At 42.8% G+C, this 24,240-nt stretch overlaps 3 protein-coding genes across 7 annotated transcripts in view; 2 read left to right on the forward strand and 1 right to left on the reverse strand.

Annotated features, from left to right (window-relative positions):
• Window positions 1-14,131, reverse strand: part of LOC133165544 (piezo-type mechanosensitive ion channel component 2) — a 32,716-nt gene extending 18,585 nt beyond the window's left edge. Inside the window, exons 1-15 of one of the 5 annotated variants that reach the window (XM_061295298.1) lie at window positions 14,019-14,131; window positions 13,513-13,918; window positions 9,579-9,674; window positions 7,844-7,969; window positions 5,862-5,904; window positions 4,239-4,401; window positions 3,838-4,111; window positions 3,551-3,764; window positions 2,663-2,837; window positions 1,650-1,769; window positions 1,351-1,386; window positions 879-999; window positions 623-807; window positions 279-509; window positions 58-178 (exon numbers count right to left, since the gene is read on the reverse strand). In XM_061295298.1, the coding sequence (XP_061151282.1) occupies window positions 58-178; window positions 279-509; window positions 623-807; window positions 879-999; window positions 1,351-1,386; window positions 1,650-1,769; window positions 2,663-2,837; window positions 3,551-3,764; window positions 3,838-4,111; window positions 4,239-4,401; window positions 5,862-5,904; window positions 7,844-7,969; window positions 9,579-9,674; window positions 13,513-13,576 (1,969 nt within the window). In that variant the 5' untranslated portion in view covers window positions 13,577-13,918; window positions 14,019-14,131. Of the gene's footprint in view, window positions 1-57; window positions 179-278; window positions 510-622; window positions 808-878; window positions 1,000-1,350; window positions 1,387-1,649; window positions 1,770-2,662; window positions 2,838-3,550; window positions 3,765-3,837; window positions 4,112-4,238; window positions 4,402-5,861; window positions 5,905-6,688; window positions 6,897-7,843; window positions 7,970-9,578; window positions 9,675-13,512 lie in introns of those variants that run through there. The other 4 variants (XM_061295296.1, XM_061295299.1, XM_061295300.1 and 1 more) reach the window with 4 other exon arrangements.
• Window positions 14,132-16,265: 2,134 nt separating this feature from the next.
• On the forward strand, window positions 16,266-18,148 carry LOC133165551 (cathepsin Z). Its single transcript, XM_061295315.1, has 6 exons — window positions 16,266-16,441; window positions 16,709-16,872; window positions 16,944-17,123; window positions 17,277-17,427; window positions 17,504-17,669; window positions 17,813-18,148. The coding sequence occupies exons 1-6, from the start codon at window positions 16,302-16,304 to the stop codon at window positions 17,927-17,929; spliced, it is 918 nt and encodes a 305-aa protein (XP_061151299.1). The 5' UTR covers window positions 16,266-16,301; the 3' UTR covers window positions 17,930-18,148.
• A 632-nt stretch (window positions 18,149-18,780) lies between these two features.
• mppe1 (metallophosphoesterase 1) lies at window positions 18,781-24,088 on the forward strand. The gene is made up of 9 exons (XM_061295312.1): window positions 18,781-19,606; window positions 19,697-19,805; window positions 20,219-20,322; window positions 21,120-21,200; window positions 21,269-21,377; window positions 21,450-21,512; window positions 21,655-21,777; window positions 21,843-21,983; window positions 22,682-24,088. Exons 1-9 carry the CDS (start codon window positions 19,338-19,340, stop codon window positions 22,865-22,867), a joined length of 1,185 nt encoding a protein of 394 aa, XP_061151296.1. The 5' UTR covers window positions 18,781-19,337; the 3' UTR covers window positions 22,868-24,088.
• The last annotated feature ends 152 nt before the right edge of the window (window positions 24,089-24,240 follow it).

Consider the following 24,240-nt stretch of genomic DNA (forward strand, 5'->3'; position numbering starts at 1 on the left):
GAAGACACAGAAGGTCAATCACCTCTTCATTGGTACACTCGCCACCTGTCCAATCACCTTTCATCTTTTGCTCCTCCACCTGAACCCCTAAGAGACCCGCCTCTTCCTCCTTTTGCTTCTCTAACTTCTCAGTGAGGGTCTGCCTCAACAGCAGCCAAAAGCTCAACAGACACAACACCTGCGAGACACAAGAGAAAATCTACTTGACGTATGCCTGCACCAGACAACCGCTAACACGATACGTAGCGGTTGTATCTCCAAACAATATACGTACGAACCTTGGAGGAAATTGAATGAAAGAGGTTCTTTTTGGGCACGGAGAGTCCCGGCACGTGCGCGATGCCCTCAAAGCTGAAGAAGTATTGCAGGACAATCAAGAGGTTGCCGTAGGCCACCATGAAGGGTGACGACACCATGGCGTAGCGCCGACGGTCGCGCACCATCCACAGGATGCAGGACCAGATGAGGAAGACGAAGGTAAGCCACGAGATGTATGTGATGCTCCACGCCTACGTGCGGAAGAAATGCTTCATACGCCATTTTTTTTCCTTTCAATCTCCCTCACACACTTTGAACACGTGTAGTAAACTTTTTACGTTCAGTTCACAATTAACTAGCTCACCATCATGGCGATGAGCGCGCAGATGTAACTCTGTTTCATGATGAAGTGGAAAACTTTGACCATGGCGCCCACGCCTCGCTTGGTCAGGGCGTCCTCACTTCCCTCGGACTTGTCCTCTCCCGAGGGCGATTCCCCGTCTTCGGGAGGAAGGCTCACCTCGTACACGCGCAGGTCTTCCTTCTCTGCTACCATGTGGAACAAACGCAGTCGATGAATGCTACGAACTCCTTCCGGACGTGGTCCGGTGGTCATCTACCTGTGGAGTCACCAATGGACTGGCCTCCTTTGTACTGAGGAGTGGCGTACAGGTCCAGATAGCGCGGACCGTTGTCAGTCACCGTGAAGTCAAAGGACGTTCCGTTGGGAGCTAGCACAACCTGATTTGAAGGGAAGAGGACAACACACATCAGGTTATTTACAAAGTAAGTGGCAGGAAAAGGGAACTTTTTTTTTTTCCACTTTTTACACCTTATGCAATTTTTCACGCATAATCCCATAACACGTAAAAGCAAATATATATATAAATAAGTTATACAATGATGAAAAGTAAGCAAGTCAAATAGGTAAGTCACGAGTCTATGAAACTAAATAATTGAATTTTCCAAACAGGAAAATTAAAAAAAAAAACAGTAAGAAAAGCAAATGAATTGATCTACAAAAGAAAGAAAAATGAGTATGCAAAATAATTCAAGCAAATACAGCAAGAGAAAGTTTGTTGGCCCTGTTACCTCGGTTGCACTGACAGCATCCTGAGTGGAGAGCAACTAAGGAAAAAAGATGGGAGAAAAGAGCAAACAAGACAAGGCCGGTTAAAATCGCTTTGCCCCTTTGCTTGTGATAAATGAAGACGGCTGCTTATGATAATTTTACATATGATCCGTTTTGAATCGTTTGTTGAGTGCGGGATCAAACACAATAAAAAGACCCTCGAGTACAGCCTCAACTTGCTAAATAGTGAAGCCTCACTCCAAAGAAAGATAAACATCATAATGATCTCTTCAGGAAACTGTTTGTGAGATCAACGCACATTTTTCTCGTCTGTGCCTTGCCTGGACTCCCACCACATCTGCCTCTTCCTGTTGGCTGAGTTATTTGTCCCGTTCCCGAGCGGCTCGTCTTCCTCGCACGCGTCTTCCTCTTCGTCATCCTGAAACAACACAGATAGCAAATGAGGATGGAGTGCTCTCATCTCGGATTTGTGCCGGAAAACATGAATTTCAGAGCCTGCACATAGGGATCCCCCAAAACTCTCAGGTGCCATTACGGCGATTCAATTCGGAAACTTCCATAACTACGCCAATATAAAAGGGCTTTGCTTTATTAGCCTAGCCCATAATTTATTTATTATAATTCATTCGCCGTTATCAAAAAAAAAAAAAACTTTATCCGAGAAATTGTAAAATGAACCAGCCATAAAAGAACAAAAGGTCCATTACAATCTGATTATTGAACACAGCAGTCAAGTGCGGATTTATGTGCTAACCGCGTTTTATTATCAGGATCTTCTAACGTGAGCACACACACACAAACACACACTAAACGGATCAATACATGGATATAGCGCTGTAAGGCTGACAAGCAAGTATTGAACTTGGACACAAATAAAACACCTCATTAATCTATAACACCATTACAGAACAGAGCAGTGCAACCTTGTGCAAACAAAATGGGTCCGAGGTCACTTTCACATCCTGTAGAACCTGTCCCAATTCTTTTGTCCATTGAGTTTAGCCGTAAACTTCACAAAATGACTCCTTATTACCATCATGCATTATAGTGAAACCTTTCCTTTCAAACTTCCCGAAAAGGTTCCTGTGTCACACCACATTTCACTTCCTATAAATGGAAATTGCGCCAATACTTGACTGGACTTCTCAAAATAGCTCAGTGGTCATTTTTTACATGCTCCCAATACTAATTGTGTTTTTCTTGAGTAAAAAGCAAATATTTATTTCTATTATTTATAGAAAACAATCTTTTAATTATTATTGTTATGAAAATATGCAATATATTTATCATGAATAGTGTACATGGGCTTACGGTCAGCTGTTCAATAGGCTCCTGCAGCCAGAGGCGTATGAGCGTGGCCAGTGTATAATAGAGAAGCAGCAGCATGACAGGGTTGACAAAATGGTGCCACTTTCTCTTGGGGTGCACCATTAGCTTCCACGTGCGGCCGCAGTCACTCTGAATGATGGGTGACATGCCAAAGTACCTGCAGGAGAGGCTGGGCGTTAGGCATGACTGATTAATCCATTTATATCCATACATTGATAATTAACTTTTTTATTTTTGTGCAAAATATCATTTTAAATACAATTTTTACATGTACGTATTTTTTTGCAATTTTTTCAATTATTCTATTTGATTCATAAACTGACAGTGAATCAATCGTGTGTGTGTGTGGGGTCCAGATGTGAAACCATGTGGTTGTTACTACACAAACCGCAGCGCAACAGGTTGTCTCCTGCCTCATGCATAATATAACAAGCAGGGTGCTTGTAGTAGAAGCTCTTAAAAGCGCTGATGTCCATGCGTGCGCACTGAGTGGCTGAGTCCAATACGGCCAGCCTGCAGCTGCTTTTGTTGCCGTTTTGTTGCCTTCTTCCTGTCTCAAACAACAAGTAAATATTTGCTGTGCTTTAAACAAGCTCCTGCAGGCTCCCCCCAAATGTGGTGGTGTGTAATAGGCTTAAAAGCTAGCTTCCCCCTGGTTGTTTTGTGGTGAATCAACAAACTTTGCCATGGGAAATGTACTTTTTAATAGTTTCTATGCAAATAGTTGGGTTGTGGGTAGAGGGATGGATGGATGGATGGATGGATGGATGGATGGATGGATGGATGGATGGATGGATGGATGGATGGATGGATGGATGGATGGATGGATGCGAAATGACCATGTTCGGCACCTCAAACGGAGGACCTGACCTGATGAAGCCGTCGTCTGGCGCGACTGACTCCTGGAAAAACTGGAACTGGTAGAGGTAGAGAACCACCAGATGGCCGGCACTGAAGATGGCCATCAGCACGCACATGCAGCTGAACATTAGCGTGTCGAAAGTGCGGCGCAGAGACCACCAGGTGCACAGGAATAGGAAGATGAAGAAGTAGACGGCCGAGGTGAGGGAAGGAAGCATCATCCCTGGAAGAAAAAAAACGTGTGCACGAATTGGTGGATTCCGGCTAGTGGCTTCGCTGGCTTGATGAGACCTCACCTGTGGTCCCCAACAAGATGGTCACCACCACCTTCCCTGCCGTGGTGATCAGGTTTCCAATGACCTCCTTGACTTTGGATGCCACCTTTGCCACCAGCCGCAGGATCTTCATCTTGGCGCTCTCCTTGGCTTCTTCTTCTTCTTCCTCCTCCTCGTCCGCCACCTCACCTTCTCCCTCAACCTCATCCTCCTCGTCTTCCTCAGCCTCGTAGCCACCGTCCGAGTCCTCCTCCAGCAGGATGTGATCTTCCAGGCTCAGCTTCTCATCTTCTTCCTTTCAGTGACAATAATGGACTTAAGCATTTATGGTTTTCATACAAGTAGGAAAATAAGTTTCCAAAGCGTATTTTGCCCCAATATGTACATGCAGGTGAGTGAGCAGTAAAACAAGAAGATCGCACTTGTTCCTCAGCTTGGAAATGGGCATTATCCTGAGCCATGTCCTCAGGCGGCCTCTTCTGTACCAGACTCCGACACAAAAACCAGATGGCCCCCCCCACCATGCACATGCCGATGTCCGGTACGAATATTCGAATGCCGTTTCCCGCGTCGGCACCTATCACGCTGAAGACACAAAACAAAAAAAAGGGACACAATCCTGTTACACTTGAACGCATCACATCAGTGAGGAAACAATGGCTCTTCACATGGGGATTGTTTCCGTTCATTCAAGTGTTATTTTAATGTGTGCTGAATGCTGAGGTTTTATGTGCACTAAAACCAAATAATTAAATAATTCCAACTGTTTTAAATGCACTGTTGTAAACAAGGGGGGGGGGGGTGTTATACCTGGTGCAAATCCAGCACCATATATAATCATAAACAGCCTTTTTCTTAATTTTATTTAATCATAATGTGTGAGTGTGTGTATCTGTGTAACTACCAAAACAAGAAGCTAAAAGTGGCAGCTAGAGTAGTAGCGAGCTTGGCGTGACTTGCCGTGATTTAGGGGTGCCACTTAAGGACGATGTTTACGAGGCGTCACGATTGTCCTAAAATGACTAACAGCTTTCCCAAAAACTCTTATTGCAGGCTTTTTATCATCCAAGCTATTGTTCCTACATCTGTTTTACGGCAAATGCAATTCCGAGCCTAATGAAACTGTTGGCAATAAACAGAACATACTAATCATCGCTCAAAATGTGAGACTTTTTCGGTTAGCGAGTATGACATTATATCACCCACTAAATTATATCATGGAAAAACCTCACATCAAGACCTTTAATTAGACGTATGACTCAATGTAGTTTGTCATAAATACATTTATCCATCTGGGAAAACAGAAAACCATTAAATGAAGTACATATGACTACATTATACTAAAATAAAGATAAAAAGGTCAAAACTAAAGACACTCGCACGTATGTTATTAGAATGTAGGGCGAAGCAGGCGTTAAATTTAACGACCACTACTCTCATCCCTCATTGTCCACCATCGATAGAAGCGCTAAATCTCCTATCCTTAAACATCCATCAGATCACGGTGAATGGGGCAAGTTTTGACATTCCCGTACGTACGTAGGAAGCCGCAACTAACGGGATCAGTGCGCACAAGCGGGCAGACATGGCGGCAGCCTAACTGGGTTTAGTTTTCATCAGGAGGCCACAGAGGGACACCAAAGTGCTCTTTACCGTCATTGTCAGGTTGTTACACTGCCTGGAAAAGAGGCCCTTTTGTCATAGTTATGTAAAAAAACAACACAGGCAACATGGAACGGGGCGATTTTCGACCTCGGGGTGGGGCTATCAGAATTTTTAAGGGCTATTCTTCAATGTCCTGGACGTTTGGCAAACTCGCTTTGCGTAAGGAGAATTTGCTTGTTGCTGACTCGGCCCTCCACCGAAACATGAGTCAATCTGTCTGTTCCTGACAATGGGATTGCTCAAGTGAGCGCTAAAGCTAGCACACCCTTCATGCGCTGAACGACCGACGAAAATGCCACACTTAAACACTTACGGTCTTCGGCAAAGTACAATAATGTCATTAAACTGACATGTACATTTGTGGTCGGACTTATGCTTACCTCTCAAATCCGATTTGTCTGATGGACTTTTCCCACGCAGAACCTGGTATGGAAAGAAAATGTTTAGTGAGGATGTTTACGAGTATTTCCTACAAGCTAATAGCACACCCACAACATCTCACAAATCATTATCAGCAGTACGCAAACTACAAGCATAAGAAGAGAATACAGCTCCTGCACTGAATCTCAAGGGAAGAAGAATGCCATCTTTCCTTCCGAGTACTTCAAGTGTTCCTGAACGTCAGTGCGGGGCAGTGGGGGTCCGTTTCCACCTATTGAGAACGCTCAGACAAACAGGCGCAACTTTGCCGGACGCTACTGGGGGACTCCCTCGCATTTTTAACACCTTGAGGCACTGAGGGAGAGAACCACAAGTTTGTGGAGATGATACATAATGCAACACCCCAAAGCACATTAGTCCTGTAAACCGCTGATTCCCAATCAGGGTGTAGGAATTTTATGACTATGCGGTCGCAGATAGACTTGAACTGATCGGGAAGCAATGAATAAATGAATGATCACCTCATTTGGATTGGAGCATATATTAAACATGATGTACATATGCTACATAAAATGGTAAATTAGACAATATAGTCAGTCGTTGGATGGGACAGTTTCTATGCTGTAGTACAGGTTGTAAAGACCATTAAATATAAAGTGTCGTGTTGGGTGCATTTCTCTGCTTTGGGGATCGTTTCCTGCATTTCCAGTCGATGCCTCCCTTATCTGACCTTTCTAAATCTGGTATTCAACCCCTCGACACCCTTTTCCTTCTGGCGTTGGCGTAAACAAGGAGTCTTCCTTCGCACTGAGGTGGTTCCCCTTACCAACCTCCCGCCTCTGTCTGGCCTTTTGGAGAACTTTTCCCGTATTTCCTCTTAAAGACGTCGACCGGATTGAAAGGGAGTACGACAGAGATACGCTGCAGGGCTCCAGCTGCCCCCGCCGTTCGTCCACTGGTCACCGCCTTTTCCTTCAGAGTCATCTGCCATTCCTCTGTGCTGACTCAACATGGTGTGTGTGTGTGTGTGAGCATTTACAAAGAGTTTGGGGCTTTCTGTGCTGTGAACTGTCAAAGACATGGGTGGGGCTGACTAAATGGAGGGGGAGGAGGGGGAGGCGGGGGCGTCTTATCACGTCCAAACCGTCACGTTTTCACGTCATTTTCCCACCACACCCTTCTGTTTCGAAATACCACATACATTTAAAAAAAAATGAGGCGCAACAGTGATGCCAGAAGCCATAATACATTATCAAGTACACATGAAAAAAATAAAACGCAAAAAATTAAGTTGTCTTATACAAGTAAACTAGAATAATAAATAAACAAATAAATAAATACATTACCCGAACTTGATAAACACTTGGTGTTCTCTGCAGTTGTTGTAAATAAATGTTTTTTTAAATGGTGAAAAGGTGAACCTGTAAGCCCTCAATATCCTCATTAATGAATCTAACGCGACGATTTCCGTCACCGAGTTGTGTTTATTCATGAGAACGAGTGTCATACATAGAAAACAATTAGCGTTGCGTCGAGTGTTCATTTTCTGTGAACGGCGAGCGACATTTCTTCATTACGCTGAGTATGTAACTTCATTTCACAAGATAATCTCTTAATGGAGTTTTCTGCCTTCCTGGCAAATGACTGAACATTTTCATTAAGTCAAGTCTGTGAGGGAAGAAGCACTTTTTTTGCTCTTCAACAATTTCAACACGGTCGGTCTCAGCATCAATCAGTGCTGCGAGTGGAATGCGTTGGGAGTTGTGGGATTGTCCAAGCACAGACGTTAGGCCAAGTCTGTTGTTCATACATTAATGATTGCCAACTTCTTAGATTCAATGTACGGTTAAATACATAAAAAGAGACAGAATATGCATTGCAAAGCAAAGAAAGCAAAACGAAGAAGAAATGCAATCTTTAAGACGCAAATAAGTGAAACAAGACCACATGAACTGAACGTGAACTTCTGCACGCTACTTACAGTTGAAGTCGGAGCTGATGGAGCTGCCGGCCAGGAGGCTGTTGACCGTAATCTGATAAATAATATGCAGGAGCAGGAAGGACACACTGGTGAAGCACAGTGACTGCAGCAGACGCCCTGTGTGGCCTGGATGCAGGACAAAAAAACCTCGGTCACCATCAAGAAACCACCCTAGACAGTCGAGAAACTGATGAAATACAATACATGCGTATTTGCCAAGATTTTATTTCGAAGTTGGTTATCGTCATGGCTTCGGCCGGTTTAACTGTCTTCCTGACCATGCACGTCGAATAAACACGTACCCAAGGCAGATTTTTTTTTTGTCGGAGTACTCAAATTTCTCAAGGGCCTACCCAGAACACCGCGTACTGTTGAAAACACGTAAAGTGTTGCACGGCGTGATCGTTAGAATGCCCCTCTGGTGAAGATATTGACTATGTAGTGGTTGGTGGTCACACTTAATGACCTTGCCAAAGCTACCCTCAAATACCAGAAAGCTGCCCCAGCTGCACTGCACATGTAAGCGGTTTTATTGCGCAGCGACAGGTATTTGGGGAAAACGTTGCCAGGAGACTGCACAGTCGAACAATCCAACTCCTTTGATGAAGATTCTGCGACTGTTTTTTTTTGGGGGGGGGGGGGGGTGAGCCGGTTCAACCATTCCGTTTTGCACGGCACTGGCCCAGGTGAAGCTACTGGTGGGATCTGATCAAATCAGCAAGCGTATTCCAACCCGGAGCAATTTGTGATTCCCCAGGAGGCGGCAAAGTCTGGAAAAGAGCGCTTGTAAACGAGGATGTGTGGGGAGTGTTTCGCCGCTTTCTGCGAAAAAAAAAAAAAAAAAATGGTGCAAAGGATCAACTTTGCTTCGGCTGCGGGTGATTTTTCCACATTTTTGTACAAAGGTTGAGTCACACTCATCTTGACTCATTTTGATTTTTACAACACGATTAAGACATCATCCCATGAGCACCTTTGGGCGGTTTCCCAAATAGAAGGCATCGTCTGGCTTAACAAAAACGATACAAACTCATTTCACCATAAGGGGCATGATGTTGTCAAGTATTCTTCTGGAAACGACTAAAATATCCCTAAAATGGCTGCTTTCTTTTTGATTTAAAAAAAAACAATAAAAATTGATCATGCAAATGTACCTAATGTTGAGTCCAATCCTGACGTGTTTCTAACTTGAGGATGGGATCAGTGAACATTCCTCTTCCCTGTCTCTTTAACTATTGATGAACATGTAAGTGGTCCACTCTGGAAGTGCTGCTCGACTTCCTGATTGTTATTTCAGCTGGAGACGCTCAGGACACTGCCCCGAGATGCCTTTATATATTATTGAGAACCACGGGTGCTTTCTTCTGTGGTAAGAGGTGTTCTGCTCGGCGACCGCAGTCCAAACCACCGCGCCAAATGAACCTCAGAGGTTGTTTTCAATTCAAAGGAGTTAAACTTGAAGGAACGTTAAACGGCATCGAGAGTGACAAGCATTACGATTAATGATCATTCAGTCAAGCCTCAACAAAGTTATTGCCATTAATAGCCTCAATATCAACACGTGTTTGCTTTGCGTCAAATCACCGGAGAAGATTTGCAGGGTTCAAGTGGACTCGGTAGTTTCTGTACGCCGCAATGTGTAATGGAAAAGTGTTACGTCATCGTATTATTCTTTCTCGGTGGAGGTAAATAGGTTTCCGAGGTGGTTTGTGGGGGGAGGACGAGGGGGTCTTACCTTGCATGGTGGTACACGTGGGCTCGGGGAAGAGAGGAATAAGCAGGAGGTAGATGAGGTAGATGAGGGACAGGACGTTGTACCTGAAGAGACAAGCTGAGGACAGAGAAGACAAAGCGTAATTCAGCTAACGTTAGCATGTGTGTTTATTTCCTTCGGAGTTCAAAACAGCCATCCCGAGAAAGTGAGACTGTGGAGTAGCACACTAAAATCATATCAGCGTGTGTATGTATAGTTTTACTCGATGCACTTATGCAATGAAATAAAAGCATATTCCTCCTTTAAAAGCTGTAAAACCTTGCTTGGATTTATTGTATCAAGCCTCCCTCCTTCTTTTTTCTGCAGGTATGTGTTGAGTCCTCTCAAGTTCTTTCTTTCTGCTCGAAAATCAACAAGTGCATCATTAACAAGCCTAAAAAAATGAGTGGACTGCTAAAAAAAACACTGCTTTTATTTATCTTTGCACACTCAAAGGTCCCATTCACCAACATTTGCCTTGGCTCCCCTTACTGCTCTCACACTGAAAGCCTAATCTAATTATTAAGACTATACAGTACGTAAGCCTCCCACTAACTGCTAAAAGAAAAAGTATCAGGAGCCAAGTGGTTTGAGGTATTTATCTGTAGACGCTGGACTCTATGCTTCCCGTCTGCTTTTGGTGAGTCACTCGCTGTGGATCCATAAAAATAATAAGAATATAAGCGCCTTTTGTTTTCACATATCACATGAAGCAAAAAAAGTTGAAGCGGACCTTTGTCTCGTCTCGTCTTTCAAAAAGCCGCAAAAGCTGCCACAAAACCACAAAGAAGCCAGAGTTTGGGGCCAGAAATATAAACGGATGTTAAGGAGGCGCAGCGTAGCACCTCGAGCGATAAGTAAGGAATTCTTAACCAGCAGAAGAACTTTTTTTTTTTTTTTTTTTTTGAAACCAGAAGAGTATCAAGTCACTCCCGTGCAAATTTTAACTTTAAATATACCTTGAATAGACTTAGAAACACACACGTAATGCGATGCGATGCTATTTGTTGACTTTTGAGAAACAGCACCCAGGAGCTTGGTTTTGCCAAGCTTGTATTCCAGTCAAAAAAAAAAAAAGTACTACACAGCTGTGGTGGGTGTTGTTTGGGTCTTGTACATGTTGTGTACACAAGGACTCTACGGCTGTGGGTTTTCAAAAGAGGTGATGCTAGATGGCCATCAGGGAGGTAGGAGGGTTAAAAAAAGCAACTACGTAACGCGAGCGACAGTGGCGAGGATGCATATGTGGTGGCGGATGGGAAGGAAGCGGCAGGTGTTTGAATCCCAGAAACAAAAAGCAGTCCGTCGTCACTCCGACTTTGGTCTTTTTTATCACTTGGCTGCAAACGCACTGAACACTGAGAGGTCATTCCATTTGCTTCCTTTTTTAAGTTTTATGATTTAAAAAAAATATCTCAAATCAAAGATGAATGTAACAAATACATATATCTTATATACATCATGTTTATCCTAATATGAAGCTCCCATTGTCACATTGACCTATCCTCCCGTGCCCGCTGTATTGTCTCATAAGCCGTCCATTTTGTTCATGTTGGCCTGAAACAGGCGAGTTGGGTGGTGGTAAGAAAACTCAGCAAAGTGTTAGAGTTGGGGTTACAGGTTGGGGTTACTACGTCGATTATCGGCGGACATTTTCATCAAGGCGTGACCCTCGACAGACCTTGCCCGATGACATCGTCGCCATCATCGCAGTCTGCCGCCGCCGCCGCGCATTATCCCATATGTTCCACTTTACATCCCCCCCCCTCAGCTTCCTGTCGGCGACGACGGACAGGAGTGCTCATTTTGCACTCCCAAAAAGACATCAATTATTAAAAAGGCATGCTTACGATAAAAGGCAAGTCAATTCTCTCATTGGGAATCCGCATTAATAATTCATGATGTTAAAACGGCTTTCCACCAATTAATGGAGCCCATGCATGACCTCGCAATGGCTTCTGGAAATAACGATGCAGTCGGTGATGCTTGTGCATTACGGCACGCTTAGAAAGAAAAAAAAAAAGGATGGGCTCGGACCTTGCGCATTTGTGGCCTGACCACAAAATGGCCGCTTAAACACCCAAAAGTAAACACCACTTCATTGAGGCCAGGAGATGACCGCACTTCTAATGAACCACTCAATGAACAACAACTCACCAAGTTCAACTTGAAACATTCCGTTTGGTTCAATATGTCAAAGATGTCAAACAAAACAGGTGAATCCAAATTAGTGAGCATATAAAGTCGTGCTAATTTGTGTTTACAGTGTTCTTTTTTTTTTGTTTTTTTTTTAGTTAAGTATATGAAATGGCTTTTTTTTAATTTATGTATTTTTTTTTATCAAATCCACTGATATTTATAAATGTCCTCCGCAAACATCTTCCTGTCCTGATCTCCATTGCATGGAAATGCACAATTGTTGTGCACTAGATAATAAAATACACTAAAAAAGAATTTTATAAAGATTAAAAAATATATCTGAAAATGGAAAGAAAATGTAATATTTATAATATGAAAAAGCAGAGCAGTTTTGCTTTGTTTTTCTGCTACTATGCAGGAGTTAACCATAAAATATTGAATGTGTTAAAAATGAATATACATTACAAAATACATAAATAATGGGGGACAACATTGCTATGCAACTATGCACATTTTCATTTATTTTATTCTAACTCCAACATCCATAAATTGCCTGTAATATGAGCTAAATACAAGTGCAATAAAAGCTTGTTTATGAATGAATCATCCAGATTGTGGGGGATTTTATATTTACACTCACGTGAGGTGAATGCTGACGTGAATAAACACCCATCAATCCACGTATCATTTAAGGGAATTTTCAAAAAGGTCTAGCACTGCTGACAGATTTAGGGCCCGACCTTAGGTGCTTTATTTATTTATAATGGCTGGCATTTCCATGTCAAAAAGTAGCAAAGGTCCTTTTCCCCAAACAACCCCGACGGTGACATTACTCCTTAAAGTGGCTAATTTAACTTACCATAAATATTGTGACTGCAACTGGGTTGAAGGTACAACGCCCATTTTGGATGGATAGTGTTTAAAACCAACAGGCTTTTGCGCAGTTGTCATTTTTAATGTTTAAATTCACTCATGGTGACGTAAATAAAGTGTAAAAGGCCATTTTCACCTCGTGTCTTGAAGGCAAGATTCATTATGCAACACATTCACATGACCACAGTGCGATCACATTTACCTGAGGTGAGTTGTAGATTTATATTGGAAATTATTACAATACTAATGTTGAAGATTTAAAATGTTGAAGGCAGACGATGGAGAGCATCACTTTTGTTTTTACATTGATTTGAAAGTTGTTTTTATTTCACATTTAATGATTTACCTGTATTGCTCTCTGCTCCTTCCATTAGCCCAGGCGGATAAATAACGTTTTCTGAAACTGAATGGGGCTGAAATTTCTATCAAGGTTTCTTTAGAAAATGACCTTTAGAGAAAAATTGTGCCTTAGTTAAAAAGATGCCTTCAAATAATCAAGGGTCAATGCTAATTCTCTTATTATAACTTAGAAATCAATACAACCATGGTTATGTGGTTAAGATAAAAGTAATTTCCCAACAAAGAAAAGCCCCAAATCCAATGCTTTTAGTAGTTGGCAGGTTATCTTTAAGCGAACTGTCCAGTTCTTTTTTGATATTGATAGGGATGAAGTTAATTCGTCAAGGTAAAAGTTATTTTCAACAACTGCCATGAAGGCACCATTTGTCTTTTACTGTAGTTTAAATGCTGCCTTCAATGAAAGTAGGGCAAATTGAAATGATTTGTTTAGGTTGTAAATTACGTGTTTAGAAGAAGGGGGGTAAACAAGGGTGACGTAATCCGTCACTCATCTCCAGTCCGAAATGGAAACGCGATATATTCGACATTTAGATTAAAAACTCACCGGCTGCTAGGCAGGCAGGCAACAGCAGCCTGAAGACCAGCCCGCACACCACCTCCGAGGCCATGGCGCGCGCCTCTTTGGCAGCTCCAAGAAACTCTCTCCCTTCTCTCTTTTCTCTCTCACACTCTTCCTCGGTCGTTAGAGTCTCCGTCTCATCCCCTTCCCAAAAAAGTGTCTCAAATCCTGGCTGTCACGGGTGTACACGCCTCCCAACCAGTCGGCTGTGGCTGAACGAGACACCTGAGGGGCGGCTTGTCCAAGGTGGCGAGAGGAGGCCACTTCCAGGCTTCATCATCACCATCCACACCCGGCAGCTCATAGCCAAAAGAGACTTTTGTTCGCGGGCGTCGCGTTCAAGTCATGTTCGCCACTCAAATGGTCATCGGTCGCGTTGCTGAAACTGTTGCTGAAAAGAAACAACAGGTAGTCAAGTTGAAATAAAGCTTCTTTGTAGAGGCGTCAAAAGTGTCATTATTTGGACTTTGCCAGACTTTGTAGATGTTCACCTCTCCTCGGTGTGGCTCCTTGGGTGGATTTAACACTTTTGAGTGAAACTGGGCGCGCGCGTGGGCTGTGCTAGCCTTATCGGGAAGGCAACATGTGATTGGCATATCCACCTACCAATCAAAAACCTTCCTTTAGTTTGTGACTCCACCCTCAGACGATAATTGGCTTGAATGAAAAGGGGAGGCGAGGACACGAACACTTGTAGCGCAACTGTTAGCAACAATGTCACTAAAAAGTTGCTTGTTTTGTGCTTTTCCAATTATATTTATGCATTTTACATTTTAATTATTTGGTAAGAATGTTTTAGGAGTTTTAAGGCGTGTCTTTGATAATTTTACGACACGCTCCCACACCCAAAATTTGATGACCGTCTCGAACAAAGAGAAACAGCGTCACCTATAGGTTCAGAAACGAAGCTGCACCTGCGCATCCATTTCTAATCGAGTCAAGAGAATTTACATTATTAAACTTTTTTTTATTCAAATTGCGTTTTTAGTGAAAGAATTGGTAAAATAATAGTAATTATTATACAAGGAGCATAGAAGCACATATTAATCATTTTATCGACTTATACTGCTCTAATTAAAAATCTATTCTGCAAAGATTTTTACTTTGTCAATAGTAATTCAAAATGAATTTGTTGTGAACTAATTCACCTGTAACAACTATATAGTACAGTATAATATAGTAATACTGTATAATCATCTATAGAATCATCTTTTAATGATTTTTTTGTATTTTACGGTTCCAACAAAAATGTAATGATGATTTTTCTTTGCAAAAATAATAGGGGTATCGATTTCTTGAATTTTAAAGACTAAATAAATTCTGAATATGTTAATTATATTGTTAATTATAACAATCAAGCCACTGTGATGGTTTACTTATGAGTGGAAGACTCCTAAATTAATCTATGTTAATATGTTAAATTAATGCCGTGCCAGATATGACAATATAGGTACAAATGTCCATTATTTGAAAGACATCATTAGTGGGACCGGGATAATTGATAATTGGATATATTTTTTAATATTTCACAAAGCAACATGTTGACAGTAATCAATATTTTCAGTAGATCAAATGCACTGATAAATGCCGCACTGCGCTAGTGCCTTGATCTTTTGAAACAACATAATTTATCAGTTTCTGCAAAGCATGATGGGAGTGAACAGCTTGAGTGGTTGATACGGGACAAGCTGGACAACATCAGTTTGAGGCGCTGACCCAAACGGGCCGGATGCCGTTGTCACTGCCGCAGCAGTCGATAACGTCAGGCCGTGATTTGTGTCAGGATGTGACAGTCCAATCACTCCCTGCCAATGTTGAGGGGAATGGTTGTCTTTGATCCATTATTTATCCCATGCTGAAGAGGGACTTATTGACCTCTTCCCAAATGGACCCGACTGGTTAAAACATTGACGATGATTCAGCTCTAAATGTGGCTTTGCATCTTGTCCCAACATCATTGAGAGTGTTGAATGCAAGATCTCTGCGTGAAAGGCCGTATCCAACAGGATGCTGGTCGTCTATAGGCCGGGGTTCGGCGCTTGGCACGCTTCCTTAAAAATGATGTTATCTTTTCACTTAACACCGGAACAGGTCAGGACAAATGGAATGAACGTTATTTGATGATGTCGGTCGGGATAATGGCTTTCAACCACTTGTTTATTGTTGTCATTGAGCAGTAGGAAGGAGCCGAGCACCTAATGCACCCAATAGCCGGGATGTTGGGCAGCAAACACAACAACACACTTTTACGGACATACTTTTACATGTTGTTTCTTGCAGAGAAAGCACAAGGCCTTAGGTTGCTCATCGGCATTACTATCATTATGATCAGCAGCAGGGATGCAGGTCAATGCAGCAAAGTGGAGGTGAATTACTCCATAGCTGGTTCGTGGTGGTTTCCAAATGCACATGTAATTTGATTTCATCTTTAATCATTAACATTGCAGACCATCGCCTAAACAAGAAAACACGTTCACACATCTACATACATGCACACGCAGTATCGGTGCATTAGGTGTAATGCAATTTGAGAAGGCAATTAAGTTTATACAGTCAAAGAAAAGTTTCCTGCTGAGACAGCAAATTCACTAATGGACGGAGATGGCTCATTAGCCTGCACTACCTTTCAAACGTCACCGGTAGTTAACAAATAAAAAGATTTTAAAAAAAACCCTCGTCAATTGTCTTACGTCATACTTTGTTCATGTCATGTCCCTGTTGGCCACAAGGGCGCGCCAGAATGACTCCTAGTCACGTGACAGAGAAACACTAAAATGGCGACTTACGTAGCTGTACTTCTGTTGTTACGTTGTTGTTATTGTTTTTTGTTGTTTTTACCGTTTGAAAACGCAGCTCAACTTCTAAACGAACCATGTTACAAACCCATCAATGACAGCAGGCCAGACTTTGTTCGGTGAGTTTATAGACGTGCGTATTTGCTGCTCTATTGAGAAGGTTTCTGTCTTCAATAACTACCTGTAATGTGCTAGTGATATCAGTGACGACTTATTGCATAGTATTAATCATTTTATTTTTTAAAAATCTGTGGTTCCAAAATAATATAATTAAAACCGCGAAATAACAAATAAAAATACAGCAGTAAAATGAAATACAATATATTTTTCATTTTCCACACAAAGTGCCTATTTTAATTAGGAATAAAATGTCTTTTTTTCTATAGAACACACCCTCGACCCCACGAGTACATGAAGGTGTCTGACCTTCCCCGTTCGTGGGATTGGAGGAATGTGGACGGGCAGAATTACGTGAGCATCACAAGAAACCAGCACATACCTCAGTACTGCGGCTCCTGCTGGGCCATGGGAGCCACTAGCGCCCTTGCCGGTAACCGTGGCGAATGCGGGGCTTGCACACGGGGGGACAGACGCGTTAACATTTTGTCAATCTCGCCCTAGACCGCATCAACATCAAACGTAAGGGCGCGTGGCCGTTGGCGTACCTGTCGGTCCAGAATGTCATTGACTGCGGGGGGGCTGGATCGTGTTACGGCGGCGATGACTTGAGGGTGTACGCCTACGCTCATCAGAGTGGCATTCCGGATGAGACCTGCAACAACTACCAAGCTAAAAATCAAAGTAAGACACATGCTACACTCATCGTTAGGAACTTTTTCCCACGTTACCACACCTCCTCTGGCCAGTAGGGGGCGGGCTGTGCATATCCTCACTTTGCACCTCTTATATATTTGACCTCTTTGCTTTCTTTCCCCACATTTCCAACCCTAACAGAGTGTGAGCTTTTCAACCAGTGTGGCTCATGCTCCTCAATGACATCATGCAACGTGGTGAGGAACTACACCGCGTGGAAAGTGGCTGATTACGGAAGAGTATCCGGGAGAGACCACATGAAGGCGGAGATTTACACCAACGGGCCCATCAGGTAACCAAGACTGATGATTTACCTGTACTCGCCAGATGGGGGAGACAAAGAGCTGAAGTTCTTTTCTTTTCTGTAGTTGTTCTCTGATGGCCACCAAGGGGCTTGACGGCTACTCGGGAGGCATCTTTTCAGAATTTCACCCCCTTTCGCTGCCCAATCACATTGTGTCTGTAGCTGGATGGGGTGTTGCGGATGACAGCACAGAGTTTTGGATCGTCAGGAACTCCTGGGGAGAGTTTTGGGTAAGTGTCACATATGCACACTGCAGTTCGATTGACATGCTTGCCTATCAAAAATGTATGTTGCTAATGGAAATTGGCTGAAGTAGGTGAATGGAATATAATTAAATAAATAATGGAAAAGTCATGTCTATTTTTTTTTCCAGGGAGAACATGGCTGGGCCCGAATCGTCACCAGTGCCTTTAAAGGTGGCAAAGGCAACTGGTTCAATTTGGGGATTGAGAAACGCTGTGCATATGGAGATCCTATTGTTATGTCATAGATTGTAATTATTTATGTTCCTGTACAGAATTCAAGAATATATTTTATGGGGAAATGATCACATTTATCATTATTCATGTTACATAAGAGTCACACTGTTGATTTCGCCAAAATGTTTTCTTCATCAGCGTCGACTATCACAGAGACACGAGGTGGTTGCGCCTCACTGGTTTGTGTGTGAATGTTTTTTAATATGAACGGAATAAACTAATTCAATGAGGACTGACTACCTGTCTAAACCAAAGTGTAGTTCCAATTTTGACATATAGGAGGCAGGCTTTGATTGCACTCAGCGCACACGGGACAAACACGCACACTAACAATGCCCAGCAGTGTTGTGAGCACAGCGAGACCGAACATCTGGAGCGGGCCAAAGCCTCCGCCCACATTTTTGTGCTTTTTGCTCTCTCGAGGACACACATAAGTCACACCCTTCTGAATTGTCTAATGAACAACAGCATATGAGCCGTGCTAAAAACGAATACAATCTCATTTAACACTGCTTCAAAAAGGCAGCCGATTAATTGTCAAAACAGTACATTGCAAACTTTCTCATTTTGTTCAACATATACAAAAACGTATTCCTATAAGCAAGAACTGAAAGAGTCTGCAGTAAAAAAATGCATTTCAACAGACGTGCAGCATTATGACGTATTGTTATGGGAGAGGAATTGCTCATCAAAGGACACCATGACTGCTTGAAGTAGTTCAAACAGAAGCTAATGGAACCAGTTTGGTGGCAAGTGCACGACACGTACAACCGGCTTGGATGGAATCTTAATCCCATTGATCCCATTGGCCCCATCTGCTCCAATGAGTGTGTGCGTGTGATAATGAATGAATAAAATGCAACTTTAGTTGTTTGTTTTGATGTAGCTGACCTCCAAAATGGAAGCGGTATAATGGGGGGCATGCTGAACGGGGGCCAGACGAATAACTGCACAGGATTGTCCAGATTCTTTTGGGATGGGACGGGAGTGAAAATTGCTGGTGACACCCTCGATCTTGCGAGAGGAGAGGCGCACACGAATTTTGGTGAGGATGTTTTTGCTTATTAAGTGACCTTAAGCTTTTTTTTTTAACTTTAATTTTAGACTCTGAGGAGACAAGCTCGTCCACCGCGTTTGCCTGAAAAAACATATGGAATATTTTGGGGCGCTCGCTTCCCTTTTAGCACTTATTTTGGAATCCAAGCGGAAGTGCGTCGTAAGTGTAGCTTGACGGTCGCAGCGGGGTTTGACGGACTGCGTCTCTCCTCGCGTTACGTTTTTGTTTTTCTCTCAACTTTACACCCGACATTTTCATCCGCCATCATGAGCCGCATCGGGATGGATATTTGAAAAAGAGGAGGAGGGGGGGGAGGACAAGGAGGAGAAGATGCCTCATGGATCGTTCCATCACGTCCTGAGATGAGACCCATGCCCAGGTTCGGCGTCAGGTGGCTGCTCGCCACCGTGCTGATGCTGCTGCTCGGTGGCACATTCTTCTTCTGCGAGTATCTCATCTACTTCCCCGCCATCCTCAAGTGCGCCTGGCCCCGCGTGGAGCATGCGCGCGGTGGCGGGGGGAACGGCATCGACGGTGGGCCGCCGGACGCACCGCCGGTCCGCGCCATGGTGCTGTCAGACACGCATCTCCTGGGGGCCGTCGGCGGCCACTGGTTTGACAAGCTCAGGAGGTACGCTGTAAACAACTAACGCAATCTTGTGTCCTTCACTGATTAATTAATACCATAACAATAAGCGGGTGCTTCTGTACGCATGCGCAGAGAATGGCAGATGGAGCGCGCGTTCCAGACTGCTCTGTGGCTCCTCAGGCCTGAGGTGGTCTTCATTCTGGGGGACATCTTCGATGAAGGCAAGTGGAGCTCGAAGAAGGTAAGGCGAGAGGGGGGGGGCGGTTTGGGGGTTGTTTACTCAACTGCAGAGGGTGCCAGCCAATAGTGAGCAACACTGGCCTAACAATCAGAACTCTCGTTATCAATAAAAGTGGACAATTTTTGGATCACATTTAAAGTTCTGAAGTTCAGCGTTCGAATCTGCCTGAATTTTCTCCACGTACTCTGACTTCTTCCCATATTTCAAAAAAATACCAATTTGGACAAATCTCAAATAAAGGCCTCCCTTGTCCCATTAGAAGAAAAAAAATCAAGTACGCGATTAAAGTGGGTAATAAAGAAAGTATGGTGCTCGTCAATTCAAGTGCACAAGCCATCTCAAATATGTTTTCAAGAAAATATCATGCTTGTCACTTGCTAAACACGAGACGCAACGTGTCTTTCTCTCTGCAGCATTGGGAGGACGACGTGCGGCGCTTCCACAGGATGTTCCGCCACTCCGGGGACACGGAGCTGGTGGTCCTGGTCGGGAATCACGACATTGGCTTCCATTACGAGTAAGGACTGACGCTATTTGTGAAGTCAGCAAAAAATTGGACTTTGATTGGTAGTTTATGATACGTGCTCGACTGGGTGCGTCCACTCTATTAAGCAATGAAAAACAAGACCGAAAATAATAATATACTCATCTTGTACAATAGAACATTTCCTGAGGGGAAAATCCTATTTGCTGTATCTACTATAGGCATCAACAGTAATTTCTGATATTAAATATAGTTAAGTAATGGAAGTTAGAATTTTGATTGATTTGATTTAGTTTCATTTTATTATTTGTTTTAGTTTATATCAGTAATATAATTATATTTTAATTAAGTGTGTGAGCTATAACTATATGCAATACAAATGCCTTTTCTTACCCTGGCGTGATTCATCATCACATTTACCCTTATGTGTTGACTGCACACAGGAAACAAGTCAAATTGAAAACGAAACATGCTTGTAAACCGGTCAAGTAAGTCAGACCTAAGCAGCCAGGCAAGAACAAGGAAGTAAAAAAATGTCCAACAGTCAAACAGCTCAAGGGGAAGTGCAAATGTTGAAATGACGTGTGAAAAATAAGAAATCGTTTCAAAGCCCTCTCTGGACAAAGGCCTGTGTTGTAAGATGACTACAAAGAATGTCAGGGAAAGCCTACTCGGACATGGTATTGCCATTTTTTTTCTCCTACTTAAGTAGAGTGTAGACTAGTTCTACCGCTTGCCACTAAAGTCAACATTGCACCATTATGTTAGGTGCTGATTTTCCTCTTTTCTTGGTGTGTGCGCTGAAAGTTGTGTTTTATCGCCCCCTGCAGGATGGACTGGTTCAAATTGCAGCGCTTCGAGAAAGTTTTCAACGCCTCTTCCACCAGGATAGTCACCAGAAATGGAGTCAAGTGAGTCAGTTTTGACCGAGCATGGTGTCTGAATGCTGATTTATGTGTGTGTGTGTGTGTGCGCTTAGCTTCTTGCTGGTGAACAGCGTGGCGCTGCACGGTGACGGTTGCCCCATCTGCCAATCGGTCGAGAAGGAGCTCATCAGACTCTCCAAGGAGCTCAACTGTTCTCTGCAGGCAAGTCGGTGGCACATGCAAAGAAACAACAACAATTAATAGATGGAAGTTAATAAAGTCATGTCTACACAGGGTTCAGGGGTCGGCTGTGAGGGCACGCAGGTTTATCCTCCCACACCACCCATCATGTTGCAGGTGAGCTCATTAACTCATTAACCATAAAACAAGAAAGTAAAATGACTCAGCCCTTTTAAATATGACTAACGTACATATTTCAATTTTTTTTTTAAATTCTTTATACCTTGTGATGATGATGGGGTCGGTTGGCACTTTGCAGCACTACCCGCTCTACAGAGTGAGCGACGCAGGCTGCACGGGAACAGACGCGGCGCCGCCTGGTGAGCGCCACCTTCTATTCAGGGAGAAGTACGACGTGCTGTCCAAGGAGGCGTCTCAGAAGGTGAGGACTTCTTCTGTGAAATCCTGATGATACATATGAAGGAGTTTTGGTGTCATCGCCCTCAGCTGCTGCAGTGGTTCAAGCCCCGCCTCATCCTGAGCGGCCACACCCACAGCGGCTGCGAGGTCCTCCACGATAATAAGTACCCGGAAGTCAGCGTGCCATCCTTCAGCTGGAGGAACCGCAACAATCCCAGCTTCATCCTGGTGGGTCAGGGTGCCTCTGTACAATGTGTTTAGCATGAAAGTAGACAGTCGGAGGCCATTATTTACAATACGATACAATGCATCCATCGATTAATCGAATAAAATTTAATTTTCATCTGAATATATTACAAAACCACCATTTCTATATTATTTATTAAATTAACAAAAAAAAATCACCATTAAACAATATAACACAAGAGGCATCAATGTTGTACTCACCAAACTTATTTAGTTGCGGTGTTTCCTTACCAAAGTAGAAGCAGACAAATGTTTTGGTTTTGGTTCAACACAAAAGATAACCTCTTTAAAATGAATGAGCAATTACTGTTGAAAGACTGACATCAGAGGATTTGGCCAATCGTAAGGTAAAAAAAAAAAAAAAAGGGCTCTAAATTATTCTTTGATTGTCGATGAATCAATTATTTTTGACAGCTCTATCACGTTCATTGACTTTTTCATCGTTGGTTCCATGATGCTAAGATGTGCTCCTGGTCCTTCTGTCAACTGGCCCTTTAAATCGTCCATTTTGTTCTTTCTCTCTCTCTCTCTCTCTCTCTCTCTCTCTCTCTCTCTCTCTCTCTCTCTCTCTTTCTCTCTCTCTCTCTTTCTCTCTCTCTCTCTCTCTCTCTCTCTCTCTCTCTCTCTCTCTCTCTCTCTCTCTCTCTCTCTCTCTCTCTCTCTCTCTCTCTCTCTCACAGGCGTCCGTGTCACCAGGCAGTTACGCGCTGTCAAAATGTTTCTTGCCGGAGGAAAGCACAGTGATCGGTGTGTACACCTCAACCGGCGGCTGCCTGCTGCTGCTCATCCTGGCACATTGCTTATGGATGAAGGGCCTGCTGCAGTGCCTCAGCCTTTGCCTGCTGGGGAAGCACAAGTCGCTGTAAAAACTACATTACCCAGAAACCCCTGCATACAGAAACTGGAAGGGAAGTGCGCATCAGCCGCAGTTGACCCAGAAACGTTTTGACTGTGTCCCCCCCCCCCCCCAAATTGCTTTGTTTCTTTTTATGACACTTTGGAAGGACATGAATTGTTCATTTTAATATTTTAAGTCATTTTAATGACTTTAAACTTGTGATATTTATGTGTTTGTTGTCACTTGTGACCAAAAAACAGTTTTCAACAAACTGCCTTGTTTTGGGCATTAAGAAACACCATCTTACTTCTATTATTGTCGATTTTAGGTGTCAAATGTGCTTGGATGAACCATGTTAATTCACTGTGAACTAAAAACTCACCCCTCATCTCACATTGTTGGTTTATTGAGGGGGTTAGTGATCTCGGAGGTTTATAATTGCACATATTTATCAAATATTTGTGAGGGTTCTAGCAAAGTTGTTGACATATTTCCAATTAACAACAATAAATTGCCATGATTATCATCCCAGTCGTGGATGCAAACATCTAAGAGAACTGTTTTCAATGATACGTGCCAATGTTTTTAAAAAAATGTAAAGCTAAGTCAATCTTAAAGGACCCAATCTATGCACTTTTGTAAATGTTATCAACCCTCACTAATTAACATTGGTTTTGGAAAGACCCATGACAATTTATGGTCGTAATGTGTGCGTTTTTGTTGTTAGAAGACTGACCCGCCCCCCTGGTCTGGAAGGAACTTAATGTAAACAAAACATATATTTCTATTTGGAAGTGATATTTTCTTCCTCAAGGGTCCGTCTAAAATTTTCATGAACATAACGTGGCTTGAAAGAACCTAATTTACTTGTAAATATCAAAAACTTAGTGTCCGCAAAGTTAAGACAATTTTGCATCTTCAGAGATCAAGTTTTATAAACATCTGAGAGAACGACCATGTCTTCAAAATATAAAATGTTCAAATAACAGAATTTACTGCTGTAACACTTCAAAAAGTGTGTGTTTTTGTCAGCATTGCTTCATGTTGTTGTTTTTTTTCCCCAAAAACAATGTAGTCAGTCATGAGCAATAAAAATATTGCTCACCAATACCAAAACGTAAAAATGGTTCGCATGTTCAGTGAACAAATGAAAACAAGTGTGGATTCAGGACACGTGTTGTAAAGAAAAAAAAATGTCTCTAATGTGCCTCTTTATTTAAATAAAAATAAAAATATCATTTCATCGTCATCCTGGGGTCAAGCGAGGTTTCGGCCCCTACAGACCAAGTCAACCGCACCGCACGTGTGTGTGTGTGTGTGTGTTTGTAGTGTATCAGAAAAGGCTGATGACTTTTTTTTTTTTGTACAAGGAGAAGACCTCATCCTGTTGGGCGCTGCTCA

This window comes from Syngnathus typhle, linkage group LG13, assembly GCF_033458585.1.
Source record: "Syngnathus typhle isolate RoL2023-S1 ecotype Sweden linkage group LG13, RoL_Styp_1.0, whole genome shotgun sequence".
NCBI lineage: Eukaryota > Metazoa > Chordata > Actinopteri > Syngnathiformes > Syngnathidae > Syngnathus > Syngnathus typhle.

What these genes read in the sequence shown, in the direction of transcription:
- mppe1 (XM_061295312.1), top strand. Translation starts at nt 19,338, where the DNA reads ATGAGACCCATGCCCAGGTTCGGCGTCAGGTGGCTGCTCGCCACCGTG. An exon ending in AGCTCAACTGTTCTCTGCAG is followed by an intron (nt 21,378 to 21,449) that starts GCAAGTCGGTGG and finishes ATGTCTACACAG; the next exon opens with GGTTCAGGGGTCGGCTGTGA. An exon ending in CACCACCCATCATGTTGCAG is followed by an intron (nt 21,513 to 21,654) that starts GTGAGCTCATTA and finishes GGCACTTTGCAG; the next exon opens with CACTACCCGCTCTACAGAGT.
- LOC133165551 (XM_061295315.1), top strand. Translation starts at nt 16,302, where the DNA reads ATGGCGACTTACGTAGCTGTACTTCTGTTGTTACGTTGTTGTTATTGT. An exon ending in AGCCACTAGCGCCCTTGCCG is followed by an intron (nt 16,873 to 16,943) that starts GTAACCGTGGCG and finishes ATCTCGCCCTAG; the next exon opens with ACCGCATCAACATCAAACGT. An exon ending in CTACCAAGCTAAAAATCAAA is followed by an intron (nt 17,124 to 17,276) that starts GTAAGACACATG and finishes CAACCCTAACAG; the next exon opens with AGTGTGAGCTTTTCAACCAG.